The 13,875-nt window shown below is 42.9% G+C and overlaps 1 protein-coding gene across 3 annotated transcripts in view; it reads left to right on the top strand.

Annotated features, from left to right (window-relative positions):
* ESYT2 (extended synaptotagmin 2) overlaps positions 1–13,875 on the top strand; it is a 99,329-nt gene that overhangs the window by 29,330 nt on the left and 56,124 nt on the right. For all 3 annotated transcript variants that reach the window (XM_023202008.3, XM_023202007.3, XM_023202009.2), the window contains exons 2-6: positions 1,974–2,015; positions 3,169–3,303; positions 7,368–7,444; positions 12,587–12,659; positions 12,906–12,995. In XM_023202008.3, the coding sequence (XP_023057776.1) occupies positions 1,974–2,015; positions 3,169–3,303; positions 7,368–7,444; positions 12,587–12,659; positions 12,906–12,995 (417 nt within the window). The remainder of the gene's footprint in view (positions 1–1,973; positions 2,016–3,168; positions 3,304–7,367; positions 7,445–12,586; positions 12,660–12,905; positions 12,996–13,875) is intronic.

Here is a 13,875-nt window from a genome sequence, read left to right as displayed (position 1 = left end):
CACCGGCCCCTCCTCCAGCGCTGTTCTCCCTCCCTGGCTGGCGGCCATGCCTCCCACACCGGCCCCTCCTCCAGCGACAGCCTCCCAAGGACAGCAGCAGGTCTCATTTCCGCTGGATCTGGAGGAAGTGCTTGATAAATAGATTCTTCAAGAGAACAGTCAACACATGTACAGGAGATTAAATACGGCCCAGTGACTAATAAAATCAGAACTCACCTTATTTTTGCTCTGATACATGACTGAGTAGAGAAGCTTTATTTATTATTACATAAGTATAATTCTATAGGTGATTGTGGTACTGCTATGTTTAGCTTTAAGGTGTTGCTCGGCGTTAAGGATGACAGGATGAGTAGGACTTTACTAGCATACTGTCAGACCAAATTTGAGCAGTACCAGTAAACTTAGAGAAATCTAATGTTAGAGAAGGAAGAATGTTTTCATTTTGGAACATTTTTTACAGGAGTCATTTTATGATATTTATCTTTAAAACTTGATGTTCCAAAAAAGTTTTCTTTGCAAATCAGATTTGGAGTAGATTACTTATGTTGTAAGATAATCCTGTTTCCAAGTATCGTTTTCATCTAATATTAATAAAATATGGTTTAATTAATGAAAATTGCACTTTCACATAATTTTGATCATTTGTTATATAAAAATAGTACGCCTGTGGTAGAAACATTTTGTTAATTTTAATCCTAAATTACAGAATTAGTTCGTGCTTATAAGGATTTCAAAAGCATAGAAATACAGAGAAATGTAAGAGCTGAGTTTCCTCCTTACTCGTTTCGTACATATTCCTGCAAACCTCTTTTCTATGCATTTATTAGCATGTGTAACTTACATTAGAACATGTTTCTATACACATGCATATGTGTACGATATTTTTTAAACTATATAGCCTCTTAATTTTTTTTTTTTTTTTTTGAGACGGAGTCTCACTCTGTCCCAGGCTGGATTACAGTGGCAAGATCTCGACTTGCCATAACCTCCACCTCCCGGGTTCAAGCGATTCTCCTGCCTCAGCCTCCCAAGTAGCTGGGATTACAGGCGGGTACCACCACACTCTACTAATTTTGTATTTTTAGTAGAGACGGGGTTTCCCCATGTTGGCCAGGCTGGTGTTGAACTCCTGGCTTTAAGTAATCCACCTGCCTCAGCCTCCTAAAATGTGGGGATTACAGGAATGAGCCACCGTACCTGGCCCTAAATAGGTTTCTTTTCTCCTGTACAAACCCTCTCCAGTATCCAGGCCCTACCTGCAGAATTTTCAGGGGGATCCCCATCTGGGTGAAGGTGGGAGATGGTACGGAGAGGAGCCAAGTAAGGAACAGTGTCTCTTGGCTGGTTTGGGCCAAAAGAGAAAAGGAAAAGGAAAGAGTGGGTTTTATTTTAGTTTATATTTTGTTACTTTATTTTATGGAGTCTCATTATGTTGTCCGGACTAGGGTGCAGCACTTCACAAGCATGATTGTAGCACATTGCAGACAAGCTCCTGGGCTCAAGGGATCCTCCCACCTCAGCCTCCCGAGTACCTGGGACTTGCAGGTTTGCGCCACCATGGCTGACCTGGGCAGGGTAGAGGCCCTGAGCCTAGATTTCCAGGACATGATGATAATACTACTAACAGATTAGAAACATGTTTTCTTAAAAAAGGTAAAGGTCAGTTTTGTATAATCTATGATGTTTCAGATTCCAGTGAATTTCCTCTGGACAGTGGGGTGCAGGGAAGACTCTGATGGCATTTTCCACACTCGACTTTTCTACTCATCATGTTCTCAGAATGTAAAGAGCTGGGGTGCCATGCATTTCACTTTCCCTCCTTGGAGACCAGTTTCCAAAGGTTTAGAGCAGAGTGTTTTAAAGAAGCATCATGTAAACATAGGACATATGATGGGAATATGAAATTGCCTGCTTGACATTTTATTTACAGTTGTTGGGAGCTAATAAGTCATATGTGTGTATTTTCCTCCTAGGTCCATTTTCCAGACACTGAAAGAGCAGAATGGCTAAATAAGGTAAGATTAGAGTATACCAAATACTGTCTATCAGTGGAATTGGAGGATGAGATACCGTCTTTCCATATTTGGGAATTTGCATGTTGGTAACATTTGAGCTCTTTTGGACTTTAGTGGGTTGGCTTCTGCTCCCCAAAGACCTCAGTCATAACAAATGCATTTCTTTTTTTTCCAGAGACTGAGAACTGTCTCTTTGACTTGAGAAAAGTATAGGCATGTGCATATTTATATCTCTGGCCATGTGTCTTCTTTTCTGAACAGTCAGGGCTCAAATCTATTTTATAATAATCATAAGTTTTAAGAAACATTACAAAGAAAGAAATAACTTACAAGAAACTGAATAATCAATAACAATCCTTTTTTTTTTTGAGATGGAGTTTCACTCTTGTTGCCTAGGCTGGAGTGCAATGGCACGATCTCGGCTCACCGCAACCTCCACCTCCTGAGTTCAAGTGATTCTCCTGCCTCGGCCTCCCGAGTAGCTGGGATTACAGGCATGCGCCACCATGCCTGGCTGATTTTGTATTTTTAGTAGAGATGGAGTTTCTCCGTATTAGTCAGGCTGGTCTCGAACTCCCGACCTCAGATGATCACCCGCCTCAGCCTCCCAAATGGCTGGGATTACAGACATGAGCCCCTGCACCCAGCCAGCAATCATTTTTTTAAAGGTTATGTTTTTAGAACAGTATACCTTGAATTAGATCTGCTTTATCTCTGTATTTCATGCGTCTTTAGGGCTACACAGTGAACTCAGATGTTCATAATGATCACTTTAAAGTACTGGAAGTTCATTTGTCATTAAAAATATAGGTGCTTATTAATATTTATACAGTTGAAGAACTATAAATATTAGTGTTGTTTTCAGCAACAAGTTGAAACCACAGGACTTTTAGAAATCTTTAAATGTGCTGACATACTTAAACAGAATATTTAACCAGAATAACTAGTTCCTACAACATATTAGGTAATCAGTAGTTGGTTTTTCTAATAACTTTTTAGAATTTAGATCATGTTGATTTTGCATAACAAGAAGATACTCCCCCCGCTTTATTTTCAAAACCAGGTTTGGTCCGTTGTGAGAGTTTCTCATGAGCACTCGTGTGTGTCATGCATTATAGCATTTTGTTTACACTGAGTTCTTTTTCCTTTCCAGACTGTAAAACACATGTGGCCTTTCATTTGCCAATTTATAGAGAAGTTGTTTCGAGAAACTATAGAACCAGCTGTGCGGGGAGCAAACACCCACCTTAGCACCTTTAGTTTCACGAAGGTCGACGTGGGCCAGCAGGTCAGTAGTGTTCTCTTAAGTATCCTCACATGTGCACACAGTCAGACTGCTGTGAAAACATGAAAAACACACTTTCTTTTTTTTTGTTTTTTCTTGAGACAGAATCTCGCTCTGTCGCCCAGACTGGAGTGCAGTGGCACTATCTTGGCTCACTGCAGTCTCCGCCTCCCAGGTTCACACTGTTCTCCTGCCTCAGCCTCCCGAGTAGCTGGGACTACAGATGCCCGCCACCACGCCCGGCTAATTTTTTGTATTTTTAGTAGAGACGGAGTTTCACCATGTTAGCAGGATGGTCTCGATCTCCTGACCTCGTGATCCGCCCACCTCAGCCTCCCAAAGTGCTAGGACTACAGGCGTGAGCCACCGCGCCCGGCCAAAAAACACATTTTCTTTCAATTTTTTTTTTTTCAGACGGGGGCCTCACTATGTTGTTCTGCCTGGCCTCAGACTCCTAGGCTCAAGTGATCTTCTGCCTCAGGCTCCCAACTAGCTGGGTATATGTTTTTTAAACAGCTTCCATGAGCCCAGTGGCTCATGCTTGTGATCCCAGCACTTTGGGAGACCTGAGCTAGAGACCAGCCTGGGCAACGAAGTGGGACCCCGTCTCTGCAAAAAAGTTTCGAAGTTAGCTGGGTGTGGTGGTGCACGTGTGTGGTCCGGACTACATGGGAGGCTGAGGCAGGAGGGTCACTTGAGCCCCAGGAGGTCGAGACTATGGTGAGCCATGATCGCACTACTGCATTCCAGCCTGAGTGACAGAGTAAGACCCTATTTCAAAAACCAGACAGCTTCAAATTATGTTCTGAAGAAAATTGTTCACCAAGAAGGTCTACTGGGTGTACCTGCATTTCCCACTCAGGCTCTGCCTCCAGCCGCAGTGCCTTTTCCCATCTGTCAGGAGGCTGTCCTGCTGCCCTCTCGCCTGTCGTGCCCCTTCCCGTCTGTCAGGAGGCTGTCCTGCTACCCTCTTGCCCTCGGTGCCTTTTCCCGTCTGTCAGTAGGCCGTCCTGCTGCCCTCTCGCCTGTGGGTGCCCCTTCCCATCTGCTGGGAGGCCGTCCTCCTGCCTTCTTGTCCGCGGTGCTCTCTTGGCCATGTCAGCCTCCGTCGCATGGCTTCTCTGTAACACAGACTTTTTTCCCCTCATGTGTCTTTCTGCTCCACGTTCTTCTGTCAGCATGCCCTTTTTGCGCTAGTTTTAAGTAGTCTTTCCTGTGAGAGAGTTTGATATGTGAATTCATACTAAATGTGCAGTAATTGACATGTTTAAGGTGTTTACCCCTCTCGGGATGTTAAAAAACAAAACTACTAATGACTTTATGCTGGTAAGGTAGGTACACCGTTCATTACATAGGTGGAAGGAAAGACGGATTTTGTTAACGGAGTCACATTATGTAAAAAGGAAAGCTCTACTTCCTAATACCACTTCTCGTAAAAGCCTCAAGAGTACATTTAGTTGATCATGGGAAGTTTTTCTTTTTATTTTATATTTTTAAATCAGTGTTTAAGTAGCAACAGTCCAAGGTAACATTTATATGCCTAAAGACTCAGAACGTGAGAGTTCTTATACACACACACACAGTCTGCACACATTGGTGCGTGCGCAGCAGAGTAAGCACACAGACATCCCCGCACAGTGTGGTTCAGGGTTGTGACAGATGTGGCTGCGGGAGGGTCTGGCATGGCCACTGTGTATTTGCCACCTGTTAGTGGGCACCCGTGTCCACCCCATGCTCTCCAGGCTGCTGGCCACCTTTCTCCATCAGAGCTGACTTTCTGTGTGCAGAGAATGCTCTGTCTCAGAAGCAGTTACTCCAGACCCAGTGCCTCCTGTGCAGCCTTACATGTGACACCTGCCTGTATGTGCTGCTGCTTTTCTTGTGACATGCCTGAGGCGTGGCCATCCTGTGCAAGAGCCCATGTCGCTACACAGGACGCCTGTGGGACGAGCCCCTTGTCTCTACACAGGATGCCTGTGGGACTCGCCCGTGTCTCTAGACAGGACGCCTGTGGGACTCGCCCGTGTCTCTACACAGGATGCCTGTAGTACACTTTCAGTGTTGACTTTACCTTCAACACCTAAAATGGTAACCACAGATGGGGAAAAACACAATTACAAGTTAAAGTGCCGTATGAGTGCAGGTTAAAATCCCAGTGACAAGTTAAATGCTGTAAAGCAGGGGCTGCTCTGTCTGTACGTGGCCAGGTCATACATGTTTTAGCTCTGACTCCACCTTAAGTCTCTGGCACACTGTCCTGCTGTCTCTCCCTCCCTTCTTTCACAGCCCTTTCGCCAAGTGAAAACCATCCTAGCTCCAGGGCTGTAGAGTCAGGCCAAGGGCCACATTTAGCCTGTTATGCCCTGAGTTACAGCATGTTCATGTTTGTGGATATTTACAATTCCAATCTCACCTGGGTTTACTTTAGGAATAATTTTATTATGTTTGAGTTCCATCACACACACTTTAAGTTTGATACCAGCTGAATAAGAAGGTCCTTGGAGAATAGCAAGAGTATTAAGAGGAGTGCTGATTCAATAAAGATAACTTCGGCATTTTCACCTGCTGTGCCAATGTCTTACAAGTGGCCAGCCCAGGCTTTCTGATGAAGGGGCGGATGGAATGGCACGCGGAGTCCTGTGCAGGGCCCTTGGCCAGGCTGTGTGCTGACCAAGACCTCGGGCAGCCCGGCAGTGTTGCCTTCTGGTGTTTGTCCTTCGTTAGGTAATGCCCGGTCATCTGGAGTGGGGTTGGTCCCTTCATCTCAGTGTCATTTGGGGAGTATGTTATCTGATGTACATCATGCCTGCCCCATTTTCACTTATTAGCATAATGTGGTGATTATGTTTTTAGTACAGTCTGTACATGGCTTAGCTAGTGCGATAAAGAAAAAGCCTGGGAACTTGGGAGCATAGGAGGTGTCTAGACTCTCAGGTAAAAGCTTAGAGTTTGATTTGACAGCTGGGTGAGAGGTGTGATTTTAATACACTCAAGCTTGTCAAAGTAAGCAGTAGTACTCTAAAAGTAAGGTGCTTCTTTCAGTTTTGAGACAGAGTCTCACTCTGTCACCCAGGCTGGAGTACAGTGGCGTGATCACCACACACTGCAACCTCAGCCTCCCAGGCTCAAGGGATTCCCCCTACCACAACCTCCTGAGTAGCTGGGACTGACTGCAGGTGCTTGTCCCACGCCTGGGTCTCCACTAAGGCTGGTGTCAAACACTTAGGCTCAAGTGATTCTTTCACCTCAGCCTGCTGAAGTGCTGGGATTACAGCTTTGAGCCATTGTGCCCAGCGTTTTGTTTGTTTTGTTTTTGTTAAGAGATGGGAGTTCACTCTGTTGCCTAGTCTGGAGTGCAGTGGCACAATCATAGCTCACTGCAGCCTCAAACTCCTGCTCTCAAGCAGTCACCCCATCTCAGCCTCCTAAGTAGCTAGAACCACAGGCGTGTGCTCCCATCTTAGCTAATTTTTTTACTTTTTGTTGCCCAGGCTGATTTCAATCTCCTGGCTTCAAGCAGTCCTCTGCCTTGGTATCCCAAAGTGTTGGAATTACAGACCTGAGCTGCCACGCCGGGGCATGAAAGTCTTAAGAAATGAAAAATTGTGAGACATAAAGAATAAATGAAAGGAAGTTATGTTTCAAACATGGTAGTAAGGATGGAGTACTGGAAAAGGGTCAAGTTAGATACGAAGAGACGAGAGTAAGAGGCTTGTAAAGAGCACTTGTGTATTGTTACATGTACTGACAACAGCAATCATGCCTAGTGGTTATTAACTGCTGTGGGCAAGGCATGCACTACTGTCTTGACATTTATTTTGTCGCCTAATTTCACAGTAATCTCATGAAACAGAGGCCATTGTTTTTCTGCAGATCACAGGTGAGGAAGCTGAGGAACAGGGGTTAAATAGCTGAAAATCAAGCCGCACTCTGTTATGAAGGCAGAATTTTAATTCCTATTGTAGTCTGAAATTTAAAGCTTGTTCTCTTTATCTCTATGCTGTGTTACAAGGTTTGATTTTTTTTTTTAACCTCTGTATTTTAAAATAAACTACTTCTTATTTCAGCCCCTCAGGATCAATGGTGTTAAGGTATATACTGAAAATGTAGACAAAAGGCAAATTATTTTGGACCTTCAGATTAGGTAAGTTTTTATTTGTTGTATTTGTGTCATAGTTAATGGCGTGTAATGTCACTTAGCTGCACCTGTAAGGTGGAGGATACAGAGAGCACACGTCTTACCTGCTGTCGGTTGGAGTTCAACTAAATTCTTGTTAGACATCCAAATATTATTTACCTCCTGGGTCTCAGTTTCTAATAGCCTCGATAATTGCCATTCAGAAAATGTGTTAAATAAAAAGAAATTAAAGACACTACAAGAAAACTATGGACCAATATTCTTTATGAACATTGATTAAAAAAAAAAACGCTTAACAAAATACTAGCAAACTGAATTCAGCAGCATATTAAAAAGATTTTACACCATGACCTAGTGGGATTTATTCCCAGAATGCAAAGATGATTCAGCGTACAATTAGTTGATGTAATACACCACATTAAAAGGAAGGAAAAAACCAAATCATGTGATTATCTCAGTTGATGGAGAAAAAGCATTTAACAAAATTCAATACCCTTTCATGATAAAAACACTGAATGAACTAGGAATAGAAGGAAACTAACTCAACATAATAAAAACCATGTAAGAAAACCCCACAGTTAACATTATACTCAGTGGGCTGGGTGTGGTGGCTCACGCCTGTAATCCCAGCAATTTGGGAGGCTGAGGCGGGCGAATCACGAGGTCAGGAGATTGAGACCATCTTGGCTAACATGATGAAACCCTGTCTCTACTAAAAATACAAAAAATAAGCCAGGCGAGGTGGCGGGTGCCTGTAGTCCCAGCTACTCTGGAGGCTGAGGCAGGAGAATGGCGTGAACCTGGGAGGCGGAGCTTGCAGTGAGCCGAGATCGCGCCACTGCACTCCAGCCTGGGCAACAGAGCAAGACTCCGTCTCAAAAAAAAAAAAAAACGTTTTATTCAGTGGTCAGAAACTGAAAGCTTTTTCTTTGAAATCAGGAACAACTGCAAGGATGCCCTCTTTCACTACTTCTCTTCAACACGGTATTGGGAGTTCTAGTTGGAGCAGTTAGGCAAGAGAAAGAAATAAAGGGCACCCAGGCTGGAAAGGAAGAAAGACATTTTATGTGTGTGTGTGTGTGTGTGTGTGTATATATATATATAATTTGTTTGGTTTGTTGGTTTTGTTTTCGTTTTTGTTTTGAGACAGGTTCTTGCCTTATCACTCAGGCTGGAGTGTAGTGGTGCAGTCTTGGCTCACTGCAGCGTCGACCTCCCAGAATCAAGCAATCCTCCCACCTCAGCCTCCCGTGTAGCTGGGACTGCAGGTTCATGCCACCATGTGTGGCTAATTTTTGTATTTTTTTTGTAGAGATGAGGTTTCACCGTGTTTCCCAGGCTAGTCTCTAACTCCTGAGCTCAAGTGATCCACTCACCTTGGCCTCCCAAAGCTCTGGGATCACAGGCATGAGTGACTGCACCCACTGGAAGGAATTAATCTTTCTGTTTACAGTTGAGATGATCTCATATGTAGAAAACCCTAAAGATCCCACCAAAAAAGAAAAAAAAGAACTCTTGGAACTAAGAAATAAATTCAGCATGGTAGCAGGATACAAAGTGAACACACTAAAATCAATTGCATTTTTATACACTAACAATGAACAATCCCAAAAGAAAATGAAGGAAGCAATTTCATTTATAATAGAATCAAAAAGAATAAAATACTTAGGAATAAACTAAGGAGGAGAAAGACTTGTACACTGAAAACTAAAATATTGCTGAAAGAAATCAAAGAAGGTACAAATAAATAGAAAAACATTCTATCTTAATGGATTAGAAAACTTAATATTGTTAAGATGTTACTACTACCTAAAGCAATCCCAGATTTAATGCAATCCCTATAATCATGAATCCATTTAGCAGTCATCATCCAGGATATATAGAGAACTCCTGAAATTCAACAACAGAACAACCAAACAGTCCTATTCAAAAATGTGGAAAGAACTTGAATAGACGTTTCTCCAGGGAAGATATACAAGTGGCTAGTAAGCATGTGAAAAGATACTGACCATCACTAACCCTCAGGAAAATGCAAATCTAGACCGTAATGAAATACCACCTAACACCTATTAGAAAGACTACTATCAAAAGAAACCCAGAGAATCACAGGTGTTGGTGAGATGCGGAGAAATTGGAACCTTTGTGCGCTGTTGGTAGAAATGTGAAATGGTATAGCCGCTGTGGAAACAGTTCCTCAGAACCTTAAACATAAAATTACCATGTGATCGAGAAATCCCACTTCTGCGTGCATACCTGAAAGAATTGAAAACCGGGACTTGAGCAGATATTTGCACACCCACATTCTTAGCAGCATTTTTCACAATAGCTACAAGGTGGAAGCAGCCCAAGTCTGTGTGGGCCGATGAATGGATGAGCAGAATGTGGCCTATATGCCTGTATGCCTGAAAAACATGGACTCCTGCTCCAGGCTGCCATGTGCTAGACCTTGAGGACCTTATGCTGAAGGAAACAAGCCAGACACAAAGGGACAGCGTCTGCATAATTCCACGTGTGTGCGGTGCCCGGGGGAGTCAGACTCATAGACACAGAAGCAGAATGGTGGTTGCCAGGGCTTGGGGGCAGAAGGAATGGGGAGATAGTGTTTAATGGGGGAAGGGTGTTCATTTTGCAAGTTGAAAAATGTTCTGAAGATGGCTGGTGGTGATGGTTGCACGTTATGGATGTGTTTAGTACCACCGAGTTGTACACTTAAAAATGATTATAAGGGTAGATTTTTTGGGTATTAATTAATTTACTTATTTTGAGACGGAGTCTCTGTCACCCAGGTTGAAGTGCAGTGGTGCGATCTTGGCTCACTGCAACCTCTGCCTCCTGGATTCAAGCAATTCTCCTGCCTCAGCCTCCCGAGTAGCTGGGATTATAGGCACGTGCCACCATGCCTGACTAATTTTTATATTTTTAGTAGAGACAAGTTTTCCACCTTGTCTAAAACTCCTGACCTCAAGTGATCCACCTGCCTCGGCCTCCAAAAGTGCTAGGATTATAGACGTGAGCCACCATGCCCAGCCAAATTTTTGTGTATTTTAATACAGTGTTTTACATTGGAAAAAAAGAAATTGAAGAGCTGCCAGCTACCACGCATAGCATAATAAAAATGGGCTTCCTTCCCCCCACACCCCCCATAGGGTCTCGCTGTGTCCCCTGGGCTGTGGCTCAAAAGTGGGCTTCTCTTGTCTTTCATCCTTGTTTTTCCTTGAGCTTGCTCAGGGCTTCCTGCTCCACGTGGGGCCTCACAACACACTGTGTGGTGCCCAGTGAGTACTGTGCACTCAGAACAACCACGTGGTGCTAGCAGCTCAGAGTTGTGTGTTTTTTTGATCCTTTACTAAAGATCATTTTATTAAAGTGATCATTGAGTTTCCAAAGTATTTAAATATAATGAATGTACAAAGTTGGTACCAAGTTACCTTTATTTCAGAAAGAAGCATAGACTTTCTTTAATCTAATATGGAAAAATCTGCCTCTTTAAAATATTTGGTGCTAGGGCAAACACCATTGTCATCAGTGGAATAAAAGAGGGCACCCACGTATGTCTCAGGTCAGGCTGTGCCCCAGGAGGATGGTCCACCTCCAGGAGGGTGGCCCACTGGGCTGGTACCAGGCTTCATGAGGGTCGGAGCCTTGTGCGCTTGTCCAGTGTCCCCAGCACCGAGCAAGTTTGAGTCCGTCAGTCAGTGGACGCCATTCTGAAGGTGCAGTCTGGTTTCATGGTTAACTCCCATAACATGTGCCAAGTATCCTGCTCAGATTTATGTCTCTGAACAAATATGCATTCTGCTCTGTTGTGAGTTCCAGACAAGCACTTTAACTAAATTGGCAGGCAGTAGAGATGGGGAAGGAATAATTGAAAAGTATTAGAAAATAAAATGATCAAGGCCGGGTGCAGTGGCTCATGCCTGTTAATTCCAGCAGTTTGAGAGGCCGAGGCGGGTGGACCCCTTGAGGTTGGGAGTTCGAGACCAGCCTGGCCAACATGGTGGACCCCCATCTCTACTAAAAGTACAAAAATGAGCTGGGCATGGTGGCGCACACCTGTAATCCCAGCTACTTGGGAGGCTGAGGCAGGAGAATGGCCTGAACCAGATAGCGGCTGTTGCAGTGAGGCACCATTGCGCCACTGCACTCCAGTCTGGCCAGCAGAGCAAGACTGCATCTCAAAAAAAAAAAAAGAAAAGAAAATGATCTAGTCATAGAATGAAGAAAAGGAAAGTTTTTTTATAGTTTTGTAGCAGGTTATTGGTGATTTTACCAACTAGGTAGAGAGTAATTCTCAATGAGAAGAATCTGTAGGCCTTGGCGTTAACACCAGGACAATAAATACTGGAAGAAACTTATCCCAGATTCCTTTCGTTACTATTTTGCTTATCTGCTTAGACATTCCCTTCTAGCATTTATCAAACTTCCCCACAGACGTTGTCAGGTCAGAGTGTGACATCCTGCCTCCAGAAACTGAGGGTCGGGGCAGGTCCTACACTAACCCACGCAAAAAGTGTTTGACATTTCATGTTTATATTAAAAATAGATGCATATCTTGCTTATAGCGTTATGTTTGTTTCATATTAATATTTGAAATGACTTACTCATTGAGCAAAATTGAGGCCCCAAACAGATGCACTGTTTCTAGTCTTGGATGTCATAGAGGCCTAGGGCACTGAGAGATTTTTCATGATTGGGAAGCAAGTTGTTACATTTATTTGTGTGAAATAAAATTAAACCTTTTAATGTTTTAAACATCAGATTTATAAGGTAAAGAAAACTACATTGCATCAAAAGTCTGCTTCAGAAGTTGCAATTTGTTATTTACATCTTCTTTTGAACATGGATATTTCTGTTTAGTTAAGATTTTTATATATATGACCAACAACAACCACAACCATTGATTGATTGATTGATTGATTGGGAGTGTTCCTTCCAAGGTCAGAGCAGTATTGGATCTGATAACAGCCTGAAGACCTGGAGCGGTAAAATACTATAATCTGATGGGCCGTATTTTACGATTTTTACCTACAATCTATTTGCTTGCTTTACTATCATTTTATTCAGATTATACATCTTGCAGGTCTATAGTGATGAAGAGAGTAGTTCATTTCACTCACATTATGTAATGCAGAATTTTTTCTTTGTTAGTTTTGTAGGAAATTGTGAGATTGATTTGGAGATCAAACGATATTTTTGTAGAGCTGGTGTGAAAAGTATCCAGGTAAGTTTTTTGTTTTTTGTTTTAATTTTACAGTTTTCTAAAGTTCTCTAAGCTGTATTCAGAAAGAAAATTAGGAAGTTTTTCTAGCTTGGAATTTTTTTGATGTTCAGTTTTTAACTGTAGGTCATAGTTGAGAGAAATAAGAAGTCAGGTGCTCAAAAGTTACTAAGATGCGCAAGCAAACTCCTTAAGTGGCCCAGGAGAATTGTTTTCTATTACATATTTTGGTTTCCTGTTTGAGTTTAGATTCATGGTACCATGCGGGTGATTCTGGAACCACTGATTGGAGATATGCCCTTAGTTGGAGCTTTGTCTATCTTCTTCCTTAGGAAACCAGTAAGTCATTATTTATTTCATTTTTATTTTCCCATTTGGTGACAAAAATACATACCCGTGGAAGAATGTACAAAGTGGAGAAACAAAATTTTATCAACTCACTGTTGTCCCTTTCTGTTGCATGAATCTTGTGGGAGTTTTTTGTATTTCTTTGTGCCTTAACTGAGAGCTTATCTCTTGATAAACAGCTCTCTTTCCTGATTATAAAAATGTTACAAAAATTTGAAAACATGGACTTCTTCAGAAGTGTAGGTCTTAGCTCACATTTTTTTTTTTTTTTTTTTTTTTGAGACGGAGTGTCGCTCTGTCGCCCGGGCTGGAGTACAGTGGCCAGATCTCAGCTCACTGCAAGCTCCGCCTCCCGGGTTTACGCCATTCTCCTGCCTCAGCCTCCCGAGTAGCTGGGACTACAGGAGCCCGCCACCTCGCCTGGCTAGTTTTTTGTATTTTTTTAGTAGAGACGGGGTTTCACCGTGTTAGCCAGGATGGTCTTGATCTCCTGACCTCATGATCCGCCCGTCTCGGACTCCCAAAGTGCTGGGATTACAGGCTTGAGCCACCGCGCCCGGCCTTTAGCTCACATTTTATTCACCACCTCACTGAATATGATTTATAGATATTTGCTCATTTAATCCTCATAACTCTATAGCTAAATATTAACGTTGTTTTCTTTTACTGTTCAGAAACTGAGATTTTGAGAGTCTTATTTTTCCAAGTCACACAAGTAACAAGAGCCTGTATACAGATCCAGTTTAGTCTGATACAGTGCTCGTGTTCCTGAACACTTTGTGGAGAAGACTAACCTGTAAACCTTCCTTTTCTCCCCTCCAGAGATAAGGGCTACTGTCTTTTGCATGCACCTCCTCCCTCATTTGGGGTG

This window comes from Piliocolobus tephrosceles, chromosome 8 (genome assembly GCF_002776525.5).
Source record: "Piliocolobus tephrosceles isolate RC106 chromosome 8, ASM277652v3, whole genome shotgun sequence".
In the NCBI taxonomy this organism is placed as follows: Eukaryota; Metazoa; Chordata; class Mammalia; order Primates; family Cercopithecidae; genus Piliocolobus; species Piliocolobus tephrosceles.
The sequence above is the reverse complement of the archived record's forward strand: the minus strand, read 5'-3'. Positions and strand labels throughout refer to the sequence as shown.